This window comes from Megascapheus bottae, chromosome 10 (genome assembly GCF_031878675.1).
Source record: "Megascapheus bottae isolate mThoBot1 chromosome 10, mThoBot2.hap1, whole genome shotgun sequence".
In the NCBI taxonomy this organism is placed as follows: Eukaryota; Metazoa; Chordata; class Mammalia; order Rodentia; family Geomyidae; genus Megascapheus; species Megascapheus bottae.
Genome location: NC_143518.1, coordinates 55,956,859 through 55,973,615, shown reverse-complemented (window position 1 = coordinate 55,973,615; position 16,757 = coordinate 55,956,859). Strand labels below are relative to the sequence as shown.

The 16,757-nt window shown below is 39.5% G+C and overlaps 1 protein-coding gene across 4 annotated transcripts in view; it reads left to right on the top strand.

Annotated features, from left to right (window-relative positions):
* Positions 1 to 16,317, top strand: part of Mdm4 (MDM4 regulator of p53) — a 29,956-nt gene extending 13,639 nt beyond the window's left edge. For 2 of the 4 annotated variants that reach the window (XM_090341359.1, XM_090341360.1), the window contains exons 6-12: positions 3,138 to 3,205; positions 3,929 to 4,028; positions 5,107 to 5,160; positions 7,187 to 7,347; positions 9,546 to 9,686; positions 13,309 to 13,389; positions 15,578 to 16,317. In XM_090341359.1, the coding sequence (XP_090197485.1) occupies positions 3,138 to 3,205; positions 3,929 to 4,028; positions 5,107 to 5,160; positions 7,187 to 7,347; positions 9,546 to 9,686; positions 13,309 to 13,389; positions 15,578 to 16,150 (1,178 nt within the window). In that variant the 3' untranslated portion in view covers positions 16,151 to 16,317. The remainder of the gene's footprint in view (positions 1 to 3,137; positions 3,206 to 3,928; positions 4,029 to 5,106; positions 5,161 to 7,186; positions 7,348 to 9,545; positions 9,687 to 13,308; positions 13,390 to 15,577) is intronic. The other 2 variants (XM_090341363.1, XM_090341361.1) reach the window with 2 other exon arrangements.
* The last annotated feature ends 440 nt before the right edge of the window (positions 16,318 to 16,757 follow it).

Below are 16,757 nucleotides of genomic sequence, written 5' to 3'. Positions count from 1 at the left end.
GGCCGTTGTCCTTAGACATTTTTTGCTCAAGGCTAGCACTCTGCCACTTGAGCTACAGCTCCACTTCCAGCTTTTTCTGTATATGTGGTACTGAGAAATTGAACCTAGGGCTTCATGCATGCTAAGTGAGCACTCTACTACTAGGCTAGGCTTTCAGCCCTGTGCCAAGTAATTTTAATTGGTTACCTACCCTAACTTACCCTTGTATTGGTTCTTGTAGTTAGCCATCTTTGTTGATTTTCATAATTGGATTACATGTGTTTTATTTGAGGGGAAAACTGAGTAAAATGGTTATTTTTTAATTTACCCTCCTCATCCCACTCATGAATTTTAGTCTTATATCTCAAGACTGGATTTTGCCTAAGCTCTTCTCTGTTTCAAAGTCTGTACCTCTAATCCCATGTTCCAGTATTGTTCTGTTGGAAATCTAGCAACAGTTCTAGAGAATGACCTGGCTTTGATCTTTTTTCTGATCATCACGGTGGAGCTAACCTTTGTGGCTTTCCTGCTCTGAAATACTCCCAGCATTGTCTACCATATGGGCTTGTAAAATTGTACTTGGGTACAATTTTATATCAAGTAACCTTTGAGAAATCTAAACTCATGCCTGCTGCAGTGCTGCTGAGAAACTTTGTAGGAGACCTGGAGAGTTTTGAATAGCTAGATGTGTTTAAATGTTCAAAGTGTATCTTAGTAATGTGTAAAACTTTACACCTTTACACATAGGTTAGATCTTTATTTTGATGATTGAAATGAAATGTCATTTAAAGGGAAAGTGAGGCAGCAACACTTTGGTAGTATAAATGATAATAATAGAATTGCTTTACTAAGAAGTTCCTAACATTGACCTAACATTGTATGTTAGTCAAATGATGATCACTGTGATCAGAAAACACTATCTTTGAACTTGTTATGGCTAAACATAACAATACTAAAAATATTCCTTATTAAAATTTTGATAAGTTTGCTTTGGGCTAAACAACTGAATTGTCAAGATCGTTTTCTGTCATTTGCATTTTGGTGTGTGTGAGTGCCGATACTGGATCTTTTAACTCAGGGCCAAGGTATACTTTACCTTAGCTTTTTCATTCAAAGCTGATGCTCTGTCACTTGAACCACACCTTCACTTTTGACTTTTTGTCTAGCTAATTGGAAATGTGAGCCTTAAAGGATTTTTCTACCTAGGCTGGCTTTGAACCTCAATCCTCAGATCTCAACCCTTAGCTATTCACAATCTGAATAGTTAGGATTATAGGCATGAGCCACTGGTGTCCAGAGAGTCAGACCAGGGTAGAATCTGTATTTTTTCTGATAATCCATTTTAGATGATGATATATCCTGTGAATGTATTGTCCCTGGAACTAGTAATATCTGGTGGACTTGATCCAAAAACAGTGCTTTGTTTACATATAACTTCATATAAAGAACAGTTTTTAAGTTCTTAAAATCTTTGCAACCTAGTTTTTTTTTTCTGAAGCTGGGTTTTTATCTTTTGTTCCACTGAAGAAAGTCCAAGTACTTGAATATATTTGTCTCTTCAGCTAATATATTATCTAGGAATTTCTGTAAGCTAGGTTATACTTTTCTTTGCTTCTTTTTATTGTCCTTCAGAAAAACTCTGTCTAGTTCTTTTTCCTTTTTAAAAATTTTTTTTTTGCCAGTCCTGGGGCTTGAACTCAGGACCTCTGGGCACTATCCTTGGACACATTTTGCTCAAGGCTAGCGCTTTGTCACTTGAGCCACAGTGCTGCTTCCGGCTTTTTCTGTTTATGTGGTACTGAGGATTTGAACCCAGGGCTTTGTGCATTCTAGGCAAGCAGTGAACTACTAGTCTACAATCCCGGCCCAGTTTTTCTTCCTTCTTAAAAATATTTAGCCACATTAGATCCAAACAGTGCAAGATCGAGGACTCAATATTTGCATACCCAGTGATATGGACATGGTATGGGAAATATAAACACAACTACATAGATATAAAAACTTATGACTCTATAGACATAATGTTTTATTACACTGATTAATACATATCTATGTTATACAAACCCTTAGCTTAATTTTGATTATGTTCTAAAAATTAAGTACCTGTGATTGTATACAGAGATTCCCTTCTTGAATACTTGTTTGTTAAACACATCATTTGAAATATGATGTAAAAATCAATGTTAATAAATTCTTTAGTAAAAAAAAATATTTAGCCAGGCACGGTTGGCTCATGCCTGTAATCCTAGCTTCTCAGGAGGCTAAGATCTAAGTATCGAGGTTCAAAGCCAGCTTGGGCACTAAAGTCCGTGAGACTCTTATCTCTGATTAACCACTAGAAAATGGGAAGTGGGGCTGTGGCTCAAGGGGTAGGGCAGTAGCCCTGAGCTGAAGAGCTCAAGGACAGCGCCCAGGCCCAGATTTCAAGCCCCATGACTGACCCCCCCCCAAAAAAAATAGATACATACATATATATATATATATATATATATGGAGAGAGAGAGAGAGAAAGTGGGGAAAATGAGACTATTTAGGTGGTACGATGCTTAGAATACAGGTTTAAAGGGTTATCACTGTTTATAAAACAAATGGGAAAAATTCCAGGTTCTTATATCTTAAATCTTAACACTTAAAAATACAAATTAAATTTATTTATTTTTTAAAATTTTTTATTGTAATTAGTAAAAGGGTTACATGATATTTGCCAGATAGAAGGTGCATTAATTCACATACATTGATACCCTTTCACATGTCTTGGTACCCATTACCCTCCCCCCCACCCCCCCCTACAAATTAAATTTAAAAGCTCAAGTTTTTTTTCTTGTTGTTGTTTGTAAGTTGAATAAATTTGGTCCTGCTTGTAATCACTTTTTGCATAAAAATTTGAAAACATGCTATGAAGAACATTTTTTGGTCAGTTTTCACTTTCTTCCAGATTATACTTTGGAATTATTTTGAACATGGCTTTTTTGGTCTTCGTGGTTTTTATCAGTTTTGGTTTTTACCTTCTCGCACATGAGAGCCATTTCTAGCTAACATATAGAAGCATGTCTGAAGGGACCAAACCTGGCTTTAGGATTGTTTGCTGCGGTCCTGTTTGTGTGGAAAGAATGGTTATTACCAGGGAAGGTTTTCCTTTTGTTTTACTTGCTATCCAGATGCTGCTCAGAGTCTGGCTCTCGCACAGGATCACAGTATGGATATTCCAAGTCAAGACCAACTGAAGGTAAAATCACCACACGGTGACTTCTTTTCTTGTACAGAGTGGCCCCTTCTCTGTACCTGTGGATCTTGGACTCCCAAGGCCTTTCTCTGAATGTCATAATAATTTAATGAGAAAGGTTGTTGGGAGTTCACAGACCAGGGACAGAGTGAACCTTCTCTGTTCTGCCCATAACAGAGTTCCAGTCTCTGAATCTTTCTTTGGGATGTAGCACTTCTGATCTTCAGTTCTTCCAGTTGCACTTTCTTTGGTTTGTGTTTGCCTGTGTGTATGTGTGTGTGTTTCAGATTGTGAATTTACACAAATGTTTAAGAAAACTACTTCATTAGATTTTTACCAGGCTGTTGTAGTTAAGTTTATGTCAGGCCATTTTATAAAGTTCCCTCATGGACAAGGGGAAATAATGTTAGTATGTGGCAAGAGTTTTCTGGATTATGCTATTTTGTAGTAGGCAAGTGGTTTTATACAGATAATCTGTTATAAAAAGTAGATTTGGGCTTTCGTACAGTTTATTTTTGTGTGAGATTCTCTTAGTTCTGTTTGTAGAGATTAAGAAAACGTGCTGTGTTGGCTTTACTTGATGACTGGTTGTGAACTCCAGAGTTCTCTCTTAAGTGCATAACCCATTGTGTTGCACACTAACTGGTGAGCCAGAGTGGAACTGCTACATCCCCTGGTCTCAGTCATTTCTACTGCACTGATAGATACCTTTCTCCCTTCTTTCAGCAAAGTGCAGAGGGAAAGCCCAGTTCCAGGAAAAGAACTGAAGAAGGTGATATTTCCATCCTACCTATCTCACAGCATAAACGCAGAAATTCTAGAGGAGGTAATTTTGGATTAAGACTATGAAGACTTTTCTTTTTCTAGTTTTCTTAAGTAGAAGTTCTTTTCCTCTCTCTCTGCCTTGTATACAATTTTTTTTTTTTACCATTTGCTTCCATTTATTGGAGTTCATCTCAAAAAATATCATTTATATGATCATATGCCCATAGCTATTGAACCTTTGTGATCCTCTCCTAAGAATATCTGTCTTTGGTCTCACTATGTGAATGTCTAGAGTCCTATATAATTTGTCATGTCTGTACCCATTTAGATCCATACTTCTGGTATCAGCAAAAAGGCTTTTCTGCTACAAAATTCTTCATTCTACCTTCTATGCCTGTCTCCATCACATTCATTTTTTTAAATATATTTTTTATTGTAATTAATAGAAGGTTACATGATATTTGCCAGATAAATGGTGCATTAATTCCCACACATTGATACCCTTTCACATGTCATGGTCCCCATTTCCCTCCCCCCTCCCCCACCCCTCATCTTGTTTTCCCCTGTTCCCTATCCAATTTCAGATAACCAAATACAAATATATCCGATATATCAGGTAACAAAGTGAGATACTATAACAATATGAGATAACCAAGGGACAGTAGAAGTGATGAGAGATAACATAGTACCTTAAGAACAACAATCATTAATTATATGGCTTATGTTTACATCATATTTTAAATGACAAGTTTAACAAACAATTGTTCAAGGAGGGAATCTCTAATTACATTCTCTGGGACTTAGTATTTAGAACTTAATCAAAATTAGGCTGTATACAATTTGATTCTTTTTTTTTTTTTTTCCTTGCTAGTACTAGGGCTGGAACTCAGGCCTGGGTGCTTTGTCTTTTTGCTCAAAGCTGGTTCTAATTGAAATTAAGAGTTCCATGGATTTTCTTGCTCAGGCTTTGAATCAGATCCTCAGATCTCAGCCTCCTGAATAGCTAGGATTGTAGGGGTGAGCAACCAGTGACTGTCTGGTTAGAATATTTTGTATTGACCTTTTGCAGTAAAGACTAATTTTATAGATTTTGCAAGTTTTGAAACATAAATAAACTATACATATTTACTTCTTGTTAGTCAAGCCTGCTAGAAGAAAGCCTGGTAGTCACCGGATCTTTGCCAGCTATTTAGGTATGGTTAGGTTGTTCTAAATCTTTAAATTAAAATTGAATCAGTTTATTATGCTGAATTGTTTTCTACAAATTGCACTTGAACATAAAATGAATTTTGGACTACTTGTTTACCTTGGAAGTCTGTAAATATTAAAGATACAGCCAAGCACCGGTGGCTCATGCCTGTAATTCTAGCTACTCAGGAGGCTGAGATTCGAGGATCAGGGTTTAAAGCCAGCATGGGCACAAAAGTCTGTGAGACGTGGTGCTGTGGATCAAAAGTGGTAAAGCACTAGCCTTGAGCTGAAGAGCTCAAGAACAGTGCCCAGGCCCAGAGTTCAAGCCCCATGGCCAAAAAAAAACTTTTTTTAAGTGCAAATCTTTATTTTCTAATCTATGATACTTAAGAGAATATGAACAAGCTGGTTATTGGTAGCTCACACCTGTAATCCTAGCTACTCAGGAGGTTGAGATCTGAGGATTGCAATTTGAAGCCAGCTTGGGCAGGAAAACCCATGATAGTCTTGTCAGTTAACCACCAAAAAGCTGGAATTGGAGCTATAGCTCAAGTGGTAGAGTGTTAGCCTTGAGTATACAAGCTCAAGAACAGTACTTAGGCACTGGGTTCAAGCCCAAGAACTGGCACAAAGAAAGCCAAAATTAAAAAAAAAAAAAAAACCACAGAAAAACACACAGAAAACACACAAACAACAACAAACACCAAAGTGTAGAAACAGTTATATTAAGAATCTTTGTATAGTTTGTGATGGAAATTTGGCAGTAAATAGTTTTAGAATGTTTAGGAAAGTCTATAGATAGAAAGTACAGAATAAGTATTTGTGGAAAGAATAAGTTATAGAGCTTAAATGTAGATGAAAATAACTTTAATATGATGCCATTTCAGGATCATTTTTAGCAGTGAGTAAATACAAAGATTGACATGAAGTAGCCAGGTTACTAACCTTATGTGTGGCAGTTATTACAGAAACTCCTTTAATCACTTTCAGTACATTTAATCATCTGTGATTTAATTATCTGGAAGGCCTAGTACACTGGGGAGAGATAGAAGATAGTGAGAAAGTAGGGAAAGAGTTGAAGTACAACAAAAAAGAGATTGGTAGCAGCAGCTTATGTTAGTGTCTTGAACATAAGGTCTTGAGATATGTGTGGCCTTTAAGGTTGCTACATGATTAACCCTAGAAGAGTTCATTGATCTAGAAGGGGCATATGTATGTTTTTATTTTGACAATCTAAAGTTTATTTTATAATAGTTATTACCTATAAAAACAGGAATTACTGAGAAGTGTCCCAACAAGCCTGACTGAACAACTGTGATTGCCTATTATGGTCAATATTGCCCTACTTTAATCGCAAAGGTTAGGTCACTATCTGTTACCATTTGCAGTCCAGTGGATCAAGTACTTGCTCATATCAGAGCAAGTCATTATGATAATGGAAGGAACACGTAAAATGCCAGTAAGTGACTACTTAGAAATGGTTTTAGAACAGTTTCATACTTGAGAAGTTTTTTTTTTTTTTTTTTTTGCCAGTCCTGGGCTTGAGCTCAGGGCCTGAGCACTGTCCTTGGGTTTTCTCAAGGCTAGAGCTCTACCACTTGAGCCTCAGCACCACTTCTGGCTTTTTTCTATGTATGTGGTACTGAGGAATCGAACCCGGGTCTTCATGCCTGGTAGGCAAGCACTTTAACCACTAGGCCAAACTCCTGGCCCACTTGAGAAGTTTTTATAGCTTAGATTCCTAATTAAGTGAGCATATATTCCTAGTACTGCAAATGGAGCCTAAATGGGCGATTCAGGTTCTGATGCTTAAGAGAAATCTTTTGAGTTCTGGTTCTTACCTATTGAGAGTGTGAATGTCTTTTACTTGTCATATAAAGCGATTATAAATATTCTGGTGGTTCTTATTTTTTTGTTGTTATTATAAAGGAAAGTGATGAATAGTGGAGTTAGGGTTTATAAGTTGAATAAAGAGTTGAGTATTGGATCTTGTGTTAAGCATATATTGTTTCCATTTGACTACTGTAGATGAAGATTTGATAGGAAATTTAACTCAAGCTGAAACATCTAGGCTGGAACTTGATTTTGAGGAGTGGGATGTAGCTGGCCTGCCTTGGTGGTTTTTAGGAAATTTGAGAAACAACTATACACCTAGAAGTAACGGATCAACTGATTTACAGACAAACCAGGTAAACTTCACATTTGAACAGGAACTATGTCCTCTGTTCTCTTCTGCTTCTCTCCTTCACCCTTCTGCATTGGGGTTTGAACTCAGGGCCTTGTGTTTGCTTGACTTGCTTGCTCAGCTGGCATTCTTATTTATTTATTTATTTACTTACTTACTTACTTACTTACTTATTTACTTATTGCCAGTCTTAGGCTTCTACTCAGGGCATGAGCACTGTCCTTGGGCTTTCTCAAGGCCAGAGCTCTACCACTTGAGTCACAGCACCGCTTCTGGCTTTTTTCTATGTGTGTGGGACTGAGGAATCGAACCTGGGTCTTCGTGTATGCTAGCTGGCATTCTCAACACTTGAGTTACATCTCCGGTCAAACTTTTTTTTTTTTAATTGTTGGGATAATGTGTAGAGGGGTTACAGTTACATTCGTCAGGTGCATTACTTCTTGCACATTGATACCCTTTCTCATGTTTTTTTTTTTTTTGGAGCGGGGGGAATCATGGTGCTCAGCCTGGGTGCTGTCCCTGAGCTCTTCACCTCAAGGCCACCTCTTCACCCTTGAGCCAAGCCCCACTTCCTATTTTCTAGAGGCTAATTGGAGATAAGAGTCTCAGGTTCTCTTGTGCCTGAGCTGGCTTTGAACCTTGATCCTCAGATCTCAGCCTCCTCAGTAGCTAGGATTACAGGGTGAACCACTATGTGTGGCTCCTTCTCATGTTTTTGTCCCCTTTTTCTCCCCCTCCCCCTCATCCAGTCAAACTTTTTGCTGGCTATTTTGGATATGGAGTCCAGCAGACTTCTCTGCATGGGCTAGCCTTGAACCCACTCATCCTTTCAGGTCTCAGAGTCCTCACTATCTAGGATTATAGACTTGAGTCACTTGTGCCTGATTTTGTTTTGCAGAGTTTTGTTATTCATTTTTTCTTTTTTCTTTCTTTTTTTTTTTGGTCAATCATGGGGCTTGAACTCTGGGCCTGGGCTCTGAGCTCTTCAGCTCAAGGCTACCGCCCTACCCCTGGGCCTAGCTTGAGTTGTTATTCTTGATCACATGTTATATTGCTTAAGAAGTCTTACTGTTTTGGCCCGTATGATACCTAGGTATATGTCTCTACTCCTTGATGCCTAACTTCTATATTGAGCTCCCTGCTTAACAGTTCTACTTTTCGAGTTGCTGACATTTAATGTGTGGGGTGTTGTATTTCTTTTGGAGGTACTGAGGCTTGAACTCGGGACTTGGCACTTCCTGGGGAGTGCTCTAATACTTGAGACATTACCCCTTTAATGTAAAGTCGTGATTTAACAAAACAAAAAGAAAACTTGGCTTTATTAAACATTCCATCCCTAGCTTTTTTCTTTCTTATAAATTACCTAGTATTTTCAACCAGATATCATGGAGATCCTGATACCTTGCTTTGTCACAAACACACTTGGGATATAAAAAAGCTGAGGTTCACTCCTCCCTCTCCCCCGGCCTTCCTGAGCTATTTAGTGCAAATGATACAGAAGCAAAAACCTTTGCTAACTGTCAAAGCAAAAGGTTTGGATTACACTTAGTATCCTAAATTTAATTTTTTTTTTTTTAGAGTTTTTTTATTTTTATATTTTTTTGCCAGTTCTGGGCCTTGAACTCAGGGCTTGAGCACTGTACTTGGGCTTTCTCAAGGCTAGAGCTCTACTGCTTGAGCCACAGCACCACTTCTGGCTTTTTTCTGTGTATATAGTATCAAGGAATTGAACCCAGGTCTTTGTGCATGTTAGACAAGCACTCTACCACTAGGCCAAACTCCAGGCCTAATTTAGACTCCTTTAGCCATGGTTTGCCTCTCCTCCTACCATTCTTTGTTGTTTGCTGTGTGCATTTCAAACACCATACTTGTGACCCCAGATTCCCCTCTCAGGCAACTTAAATTTATACTTGAACTTTCTGAGAAAGAACACTTTTTTTTTTTCCCCCCTGGTCATGGGGCTTGAACTCAGGACTTGGGGACTGTCCCTAAGCTTCTTTTGCTCTCTTCCACTTGAGACATAGTGCCACTTCCTACTTTTTCTCTTTCTATGGTACTGAGGGATGTAACTCAGGGCTTCATGTATGCTAGGCAAACACTCTGCCACTAAGCCACATTCCCATCCCAGCAATTTTTTAGTTTATTTGTGTTTGCTGAATATTGGTACAGAGCCATCAACTCATGTTTATTTTTCTCTGTTAGGATATAGGAACTGCCATTGTTTCAGACACTACAGATGATTTGTGGTTTTTAAATGAGTCAGGATCAGAGCAATTAGGTGTTGGAATAAAAGTTGGAGCTTCTGATTCTGCACAAGAAGTAGGGAAAGTGAATGACAAGAAGGTATGTTCTAAACATTTTTTGTTGATTGTATTTATGTGTCCGTAGTATAATATGCTTAGCTTTCTGTATCTCTTCAAACAACAAATTGCTCACACAATTTTTTTTTTTTTTGCTTTGTGTGTGTGCGTGTGCATGGGTGCGCTGGTCCTAGGACTTGAGCTTAAGAATGGCACTTTTACCATTTCAGTCACAATTCCACTTCTACTTTTTGGTAGTTAATGGCAATCAGGTTGAATGCTGGTGGCTCACTCCTGTAATCCTAGCTAATCTGGGGGCTAAGATCTAAGGATCATGGTTGGAAACAAGCCTGGGCAGGAAAGTCTGTGAGTGAGACTTTACATCTCTATTGTATTTACTTATAGATACAATAAACTACTCAAAAAAATCAGAAGTGGGTGCTATGGCTCATGTTGGTAGATGACTAGCCTTGAGTGAAAGGTTCAGGGACAATGCCCAGGCCTAGAGTTTAAGCCCCAGGTCATCTCCCTCCCTCCCCCCCCCCCAAAAAAAAAAAAAGTCTCATAGACTTTCTACCCAGGCTGGCTTTGAACCTTAATCCTTAGCCCCTGAGGAATCAGGATTATAGGTGTGACCCATCAGAGCCTTGGCTACTTTTAGGTTTGTTTTTGTGCTAGTCCTGGGCCGTCCCCAAGATTATTTTGCTCAAGGCTGGTGTTCTAGCTATAGCTCCACTTGCAGCTTTTTGGTGGTTAATTGGAGATAAGAGCCTCTGTTTCCTACCTGGGCTGACTTTGAACAACAATCCTCCCACACTGTGGGGGGTTTTTAGTCCTCGGTCCCTCCCGACCCGCAGGAGGGAAGGAGAGAGAACACGCCCCAACCGGGACGAGCAGAGAAAGGAGAGGGCCAACTGACCGCCCGCGCCCAGCCCTCTGTTGCCGGAGGACAATCAAGACGCATCAGGGAGACCCATCAAGGCAGGAACTCGTTTATTGAGGAAGTACATTCAGCTAATATAGGATGCAGGAGCCTATCAGCACAAAGGTGGGCAGGGCAGAGGAGGTCCACGTGTTCACTCTCACTATAGGTCTTAACAGAGAGTGGTAAAGCAATAACACATTCATATCCAATGATAATCAAGTCTCAGCAGAAAGTGATTCACAATACAACAGTGATTCACAATACAACAATAGCTCAAAGTTAGGCATGGCATTCATACATGACAGCTCATTTTTTTACGTGGTTATCTTACTCAGTGATGCAGATTCATGGGCTAACCTGACCCTGCACTCTGCTCCCAACACCATACTAGCTTCTTAAGTCGCTAGGGTTAAAGGTATGAGCTTTTTGGTGGTTAATTGGAGATAAGAGTCTTCATTCCCTACCTGGGCTGGCTTTGAACAACAGTCCTCCAATACTAGCTTTCTAAGTAGCTAGGACTAAAGGTATGAGCTAACAGGCATGAACCACCAGCACCTGGCTTTCCCATTTAGTTATCCAACTTTAAGATTCACACTATTATAAGGTGGTCTTACAAATGAGATAGGGTTTTATGGGAAAGCTCCTACTTTATTAGAACCAATTTGCTCTCCTCCTTCCCCTTTACTTATTTTTAATTTTCCATTGTGTACTATTCTAGAAATCTTGAAAGGAAATCTTGAAAGAGTTCTAAAGTTCAACATTTCCTTCTATAGGAGAAAATTCTTTGTTTATTGAAAAAGTTCAATAGTTACCATGAACATTTTGTAATTAAGTTAGAACAAAGATGATTTCTTTCTACATATCAGAAGAGAGAAAAGTTAGAACTCAGTGAATATGGTGTGAATACCACATAGCAAAGTGACAAAGGTAGTGTGCTCAAGCTTCAAAAGAAAAAGGGCATTACAGTTAGTGTTCAGCATTTCTCAGTCTATATCCATGGACAGATCTAAATTGTGCCATCCCATTCATTCATTAATTTGTGGAATTCCCATAAGAATTTGGGTTGTTCACTAATAAACAGATGCTGTGTTTTCTAGACTAGTTGTACACATCAATAGGAATGTCAGTTGCCAAACGTACGTATAGAATTAAAATAAATAGGCTTAAAATGTGATCTTTTGTAAGAAAGTCATTGTATTGAGGTTCATATAATAAAAATTTTTATTCTAGCCAGGCAAGGTGGCTCACATCTGTAATCCTAGCTACTCTGGAGGCTGAGATCTGAGAATCGCAGTTCAAAGCCAGCCCAGCACTGGCAAAAAAGACCTTGACACTCTTACCTTCAGTTAATCCCTAAAAAATGGGAAGTGTCCCGTGACAGACTCCCTCCAAAAAAAAATTTTTTTTTTCCATTTTCTGAGCTACAAAATGAGGGCTTTAAGTTTTAGATTTTTTTTCTTTTTTTGGTGGGTCATGGGGCTTGAACTCTGGGTCTGGGCGCTGTCCCTGAGCTCTTGAGCTCAAGGCTACTGCCCTACCCCTGGAACCACAGCCCCACTTTCTGTTTTCTATGGATTAATTGGAGATAAGAGTCTCTCTGTCTTTTGTGGCCGGGCTGGCTTTGAACCTTGGTCCTCAGATCTCAGCCTCCAGAGTAGCTAGGATTACAGGTATAAGCCACCTCACCCAGCTTAGAATTTTTTTTTGCCAGTCCTGGCTTGAACTCGGGGCCTGAGCATTGTCTTTGGGCTTTCTCAGGGCTAGAGCTCTACCACTTGAGCCACCATTTCTGGCTTTTTCTATGTATGTGGTAACTGAGGACTTGAGCCCAGGGCTTCGTGCATGCTAGGCAAGCACTCCACCAGTAGGCCAAATGCCTGGCCCGAATCTCAGATTTTTTAGAGCCCTTACTGGCTTTGAACCCTGATCCTCAGATCTCAGTCTCCTGAGTATCTAGGATTACAACTGTGCGCCATCATGCCAGGCATGATGTGAGTTTTAATTTATTTTTTTGTCTCAGTCCTGGGGCTTGAACTCAGGGTCAGGGTCTGGGTACTGTTACTGAGCTTCTTATTGTGAGCAATCTACCACTTGGGCCATAGTGCCACTCTGCGTTTTCTGTTTATGTGGTACTGAGGAATCGAACCTAGGTCTTCATGCATGAAAGGCAAGCACTCTTATCACTGAGCCATATTTCCAGCCCTGTCCCTAAGCTTTTGTACTCAAGGTTAGCATGCTACCACTTGAGCCATAATTTCACTTCTGGATTTTTGGTGTTTAATTGAAGATAAGAGGCTCATAGCCTTTTCTTCCCCTGCTGGATTTGAACTGTGATCCTCAGAACTTAGCCTCTTAAGTAGCTAGGGTTACAGGTGTGAGCCATCAGTTCCTGGCTAGAATGTGAGTTGTTTGTTTTTGTTTTTGTTTTTTTTGCCAGTCCTGGGCTTGAGCTCAGGGCCTGAGCACTGTCCTTGGACTTTCTCAAGGCTAGAGCTCTACCACTTGAGCCTCAGCACCACTTCCGGCTTTTTTCTATGTATGTGGTACCAAGGAATTGAACCCGGGTCTTCATGCATGCTAGACAAGCACTCTAACCATTAGGCCAAACTCCCAGCCCCATAGAATGTGAGTTTTAAATTGAAGTTATTTTGTCTTTTTTTTTTTCTTTTTTTTTTCTTTCAGGTAATAGCATCATCTAGAACAGGTAAACTTTACTAATAAGATGTCTTTGCCTTCACAGGTGATTGAAGTGGTAAAAAATGATGACTTTGAGGACTCGAAGTCCTTAAGTAGTGATACTGATGTAGAAGTTACCTCTGAGGTATGACTGTCTGCTAAAGCTCTTGAATTGGCCACATGTTTAGACTGTGTAGGCTCAGCAGCTTCTTTGTGTTGAAGAATGCTGTTTTCCCCATTTTTTTGTCCACTTTTCCTAGTTGCTAAGAGGTGTTGGATTTATTTGTTAGATCTTGTTAGAGGTTTTTTTTTGGAATTTTTGAAGGAAAAGGGATAATTTGGTTCATTCTTGAATTACTTGGGGAAGGATGACCTCTGTGTCCCTGTCATCAAATGGTTTGGACATAACATAGTAGATATTACTCAAAGTGGTCTTGCTTTTCCTCACTAAGCACCTCTATAGTCCAAGGATAGATAGAGCTAGAATCTATCTAAAATTACTTTGTCGATTACAAAAATTAATTTCTTTCAATATTTTCTTAAAAGGTACCAAATAAAGTTTCCACACAGATTAATATTAATGGAGGACTATTAAAGATTTGTTAGCAAGCTCTTAGGTAATAGGTTTGAATGTATTAGCAATTGATAACTGAAGTCTAGATCAAAATTTATAGTTTGTTTTTCTTGTTTTTTTTGTTGTTGTTGTTGTTGTTTTTTTGTTTTATTTTGTTTTTCGTCAGTCATGGGGCTTGAACTCTGGGTCTGGGCACTGGCAGATTTTTAGAGGGTGTGATTTAGCTCTACAGTTAGCTACACATGGTCCCAGAAATAGTGAGAGTACAAAAACTAAAAACTAAATTTTTTTTTTTTTTTGTGTGTGTGTGTGTGTGTATGGGTCATAGGGCTTGAACTCACCCTATGACACCCAGGCCTGGGCCTGGAGGGTGTCCTGAGCTCTTCAGCTCAAGGCTACTGCCCTACCCTTGAGCCAAGCCTCACTTTCCCATTTTTCTAGAGGTTAATTGGCGATAAGAGTCTCAGATCCTTTTGTGCCCTGGCTGGCTTTGAACCTTGATCCTCAGATCTCAGCCTCCTGAGTAGCTAGGATTACAGATATGAGCCACAGCACCCAGCAAACTAAATAATTTTTGGGGGGGGGGCGTGGCAGTCCTGGGGCTTCAGCTCAGGACCTAAGCACTGTCCTTGGGCTTTCTCAAGGCTAGAGCTCTGCCACTTGAGCCACAGTACCACTTCTGGCCTTTTCTATGTATGTGGTACCGAGGAATCATACCCAGGTCTTCATGCATGCTAGGCAAGTACTCTACCACTAGGCCAAACTCCCAGCCCTAAAACTAAATAATTTTAAAATCTCATTTTAGGGCCTAGTGGTTAAAGTGCTTGCCTAGCATGCACGAAGACCCGGGTTCAATTCCTTGGTACCACATACATAGAAAAAAGCCGGAAGTGGTGCTGAGGCTCAAGTGGTAGAGCTCTAGCCTTGAGAAAGTCCAAGGACAGTGCTCAGGCCCTGAGCTCAAGCCCAGGACTGGCAAAAAAAAAAAAAATCTCATTTTAGTTTCAGCTTTCTTTTTGCTAAGGTGTGTTTTTGCCACCAGTTCTTGGGGCTTGACTTATAGCATGTCCTTGGACATTTTTGCTCAAGGCTAGTCCTCTGCCACTTGAGCCACAATGCTACATCCTGCCTTTTCTGTATATGTGGTACCGAGGAATGGAACCCAGGGCTTCGTGCATGCTAGGCAAGCACTCTTCCACTGGCTATGCTCCTGGTCATTTTCTAAGTTTTAAAACCTGTATTATTAGAAGAGAAAGAATTCCACCTGTTTTTCATTTGTTTAGTCTTTTTGTTAATTATTATTTTTTGGTGAGTCATAGGGCTTGAACTCTGGCCTAGATTCTGTCCCTTAGCTCTTCAGCTCAAGGCTACCCCCCACCCTTGAGCCAAGCCTCTCTTCCCGTTTTCTAGAGATTGATTAGCATGAGTGCCTCAGGTCCTTTTGTGCCTGGGCTGGCTTTGAACTTTCATCCTCAGATCTCAGCTTCCTGAGTAGCTAGGATTAAAGGCATGAGCCACCCACTCAACCATTTGTTTAGTCTTTTGCTGGACAAAGAAATAAATTATGTTTAGAAAAGAAAGCAAGTATAAAACTTCTACAAACTTTCTGCCACATGGCCATAGGCTTTGTTCACTTCTCAGCTGAACCACTGGTGTGGAATATCGAGGCCATCGATAGCTTAGTGAAATGATAGCCTGCCATCTCTTTGTCAGCTTCACATGAAGTGAATATTAATTGGCTGCACTTACCTCTTTATAGGATGAATGGCAGTGTACTGAGTGCAAGAAATTTAATTCTCCAAGCAAGAGGTACTGTTTTCGTTGCTGGGCCTTGAGGAAGGATTGGTATTCAGATTGTTCTAAGTTAACTCATTCTTTCTCCACGTCTGATATCACTGCTATACCTGAAAAAAAGGAAAATGAAGGAATTGATGTCCCTGATTGCCGAAGAACCATTTCAGCTCCAGTTGTTAGACCTAAAGATGGATATGTGAAAGAAGAAAATTCCAAACTTTTAAATACCTGTCACTCAGTGGAATTCTTGGATTTGGCTCACAGTTCTGAAAGTCAAGAGACTATTTCAAGCCTGGGAAAACAATCAGATAACCTTTCTGAGCACAGAACAGATGCAGAAAGTGTGGAGAATTACCAGAATATCATGAAGCCTTGTAGCTTATGTGAGAAAAGACCACGAGATGGGAACATTATTCACGGGAAAACAAGCCATCTTACCACTTGTTTTCAGTGTGCCAGAAGACTAAAGAAGACTGGGGCTTTGTGTCCTGTTTGCAAGAAAGAGATTCAATTGGTTATTAAGGTTTATATAGCGTAGCTGAATCAGTCATAGAGAAATATTGGATTAGGTCACTTATCAAAACATCAGTATTCTTGTGAGGCAGAGGCAGGAGGATGACAGGTTTGAGGTTATTTTGGTCTGCATTCTTGGACTGTCTCCAAAGAAAGTAAAATAACACTGAGCTTCTGCTCAGTGTGGCCCACCGTATGTGTTCATTTACTTATGTAAACATCTTTGTTTTGTGTCATTTCTGCTTCTCATATGAAATTTGAGAATATTTTAGAACTAGATGATCCATTTGGGAACTATATGAACAGAGGAAAAGACATAAAGCATTTCATAGTTACTTCCCAAATTGTCATTGTTGGAGGAACAGTCAGTACAAACCATAATGCTTCATTTATTTTACCAAATTGTCTTCAATCAGTTGCTAATGAATTGTTCTTTACACTTTTCTGTTGTCAGAATCCAAGGTAGTTAGTTAAAAAATGCTAGGCTAACACTGAGAAAAGCTTCCTAACCTGATTAAATTATGAGTGTTTTTCTGATCATTGTTGAAAGGAGACCACCTAGAAATCAGAGAAATCAGAACACAGGTTTATTGTTATTAGTTCTTTGTGTGTTTTTGTTATGCTAGAGATCA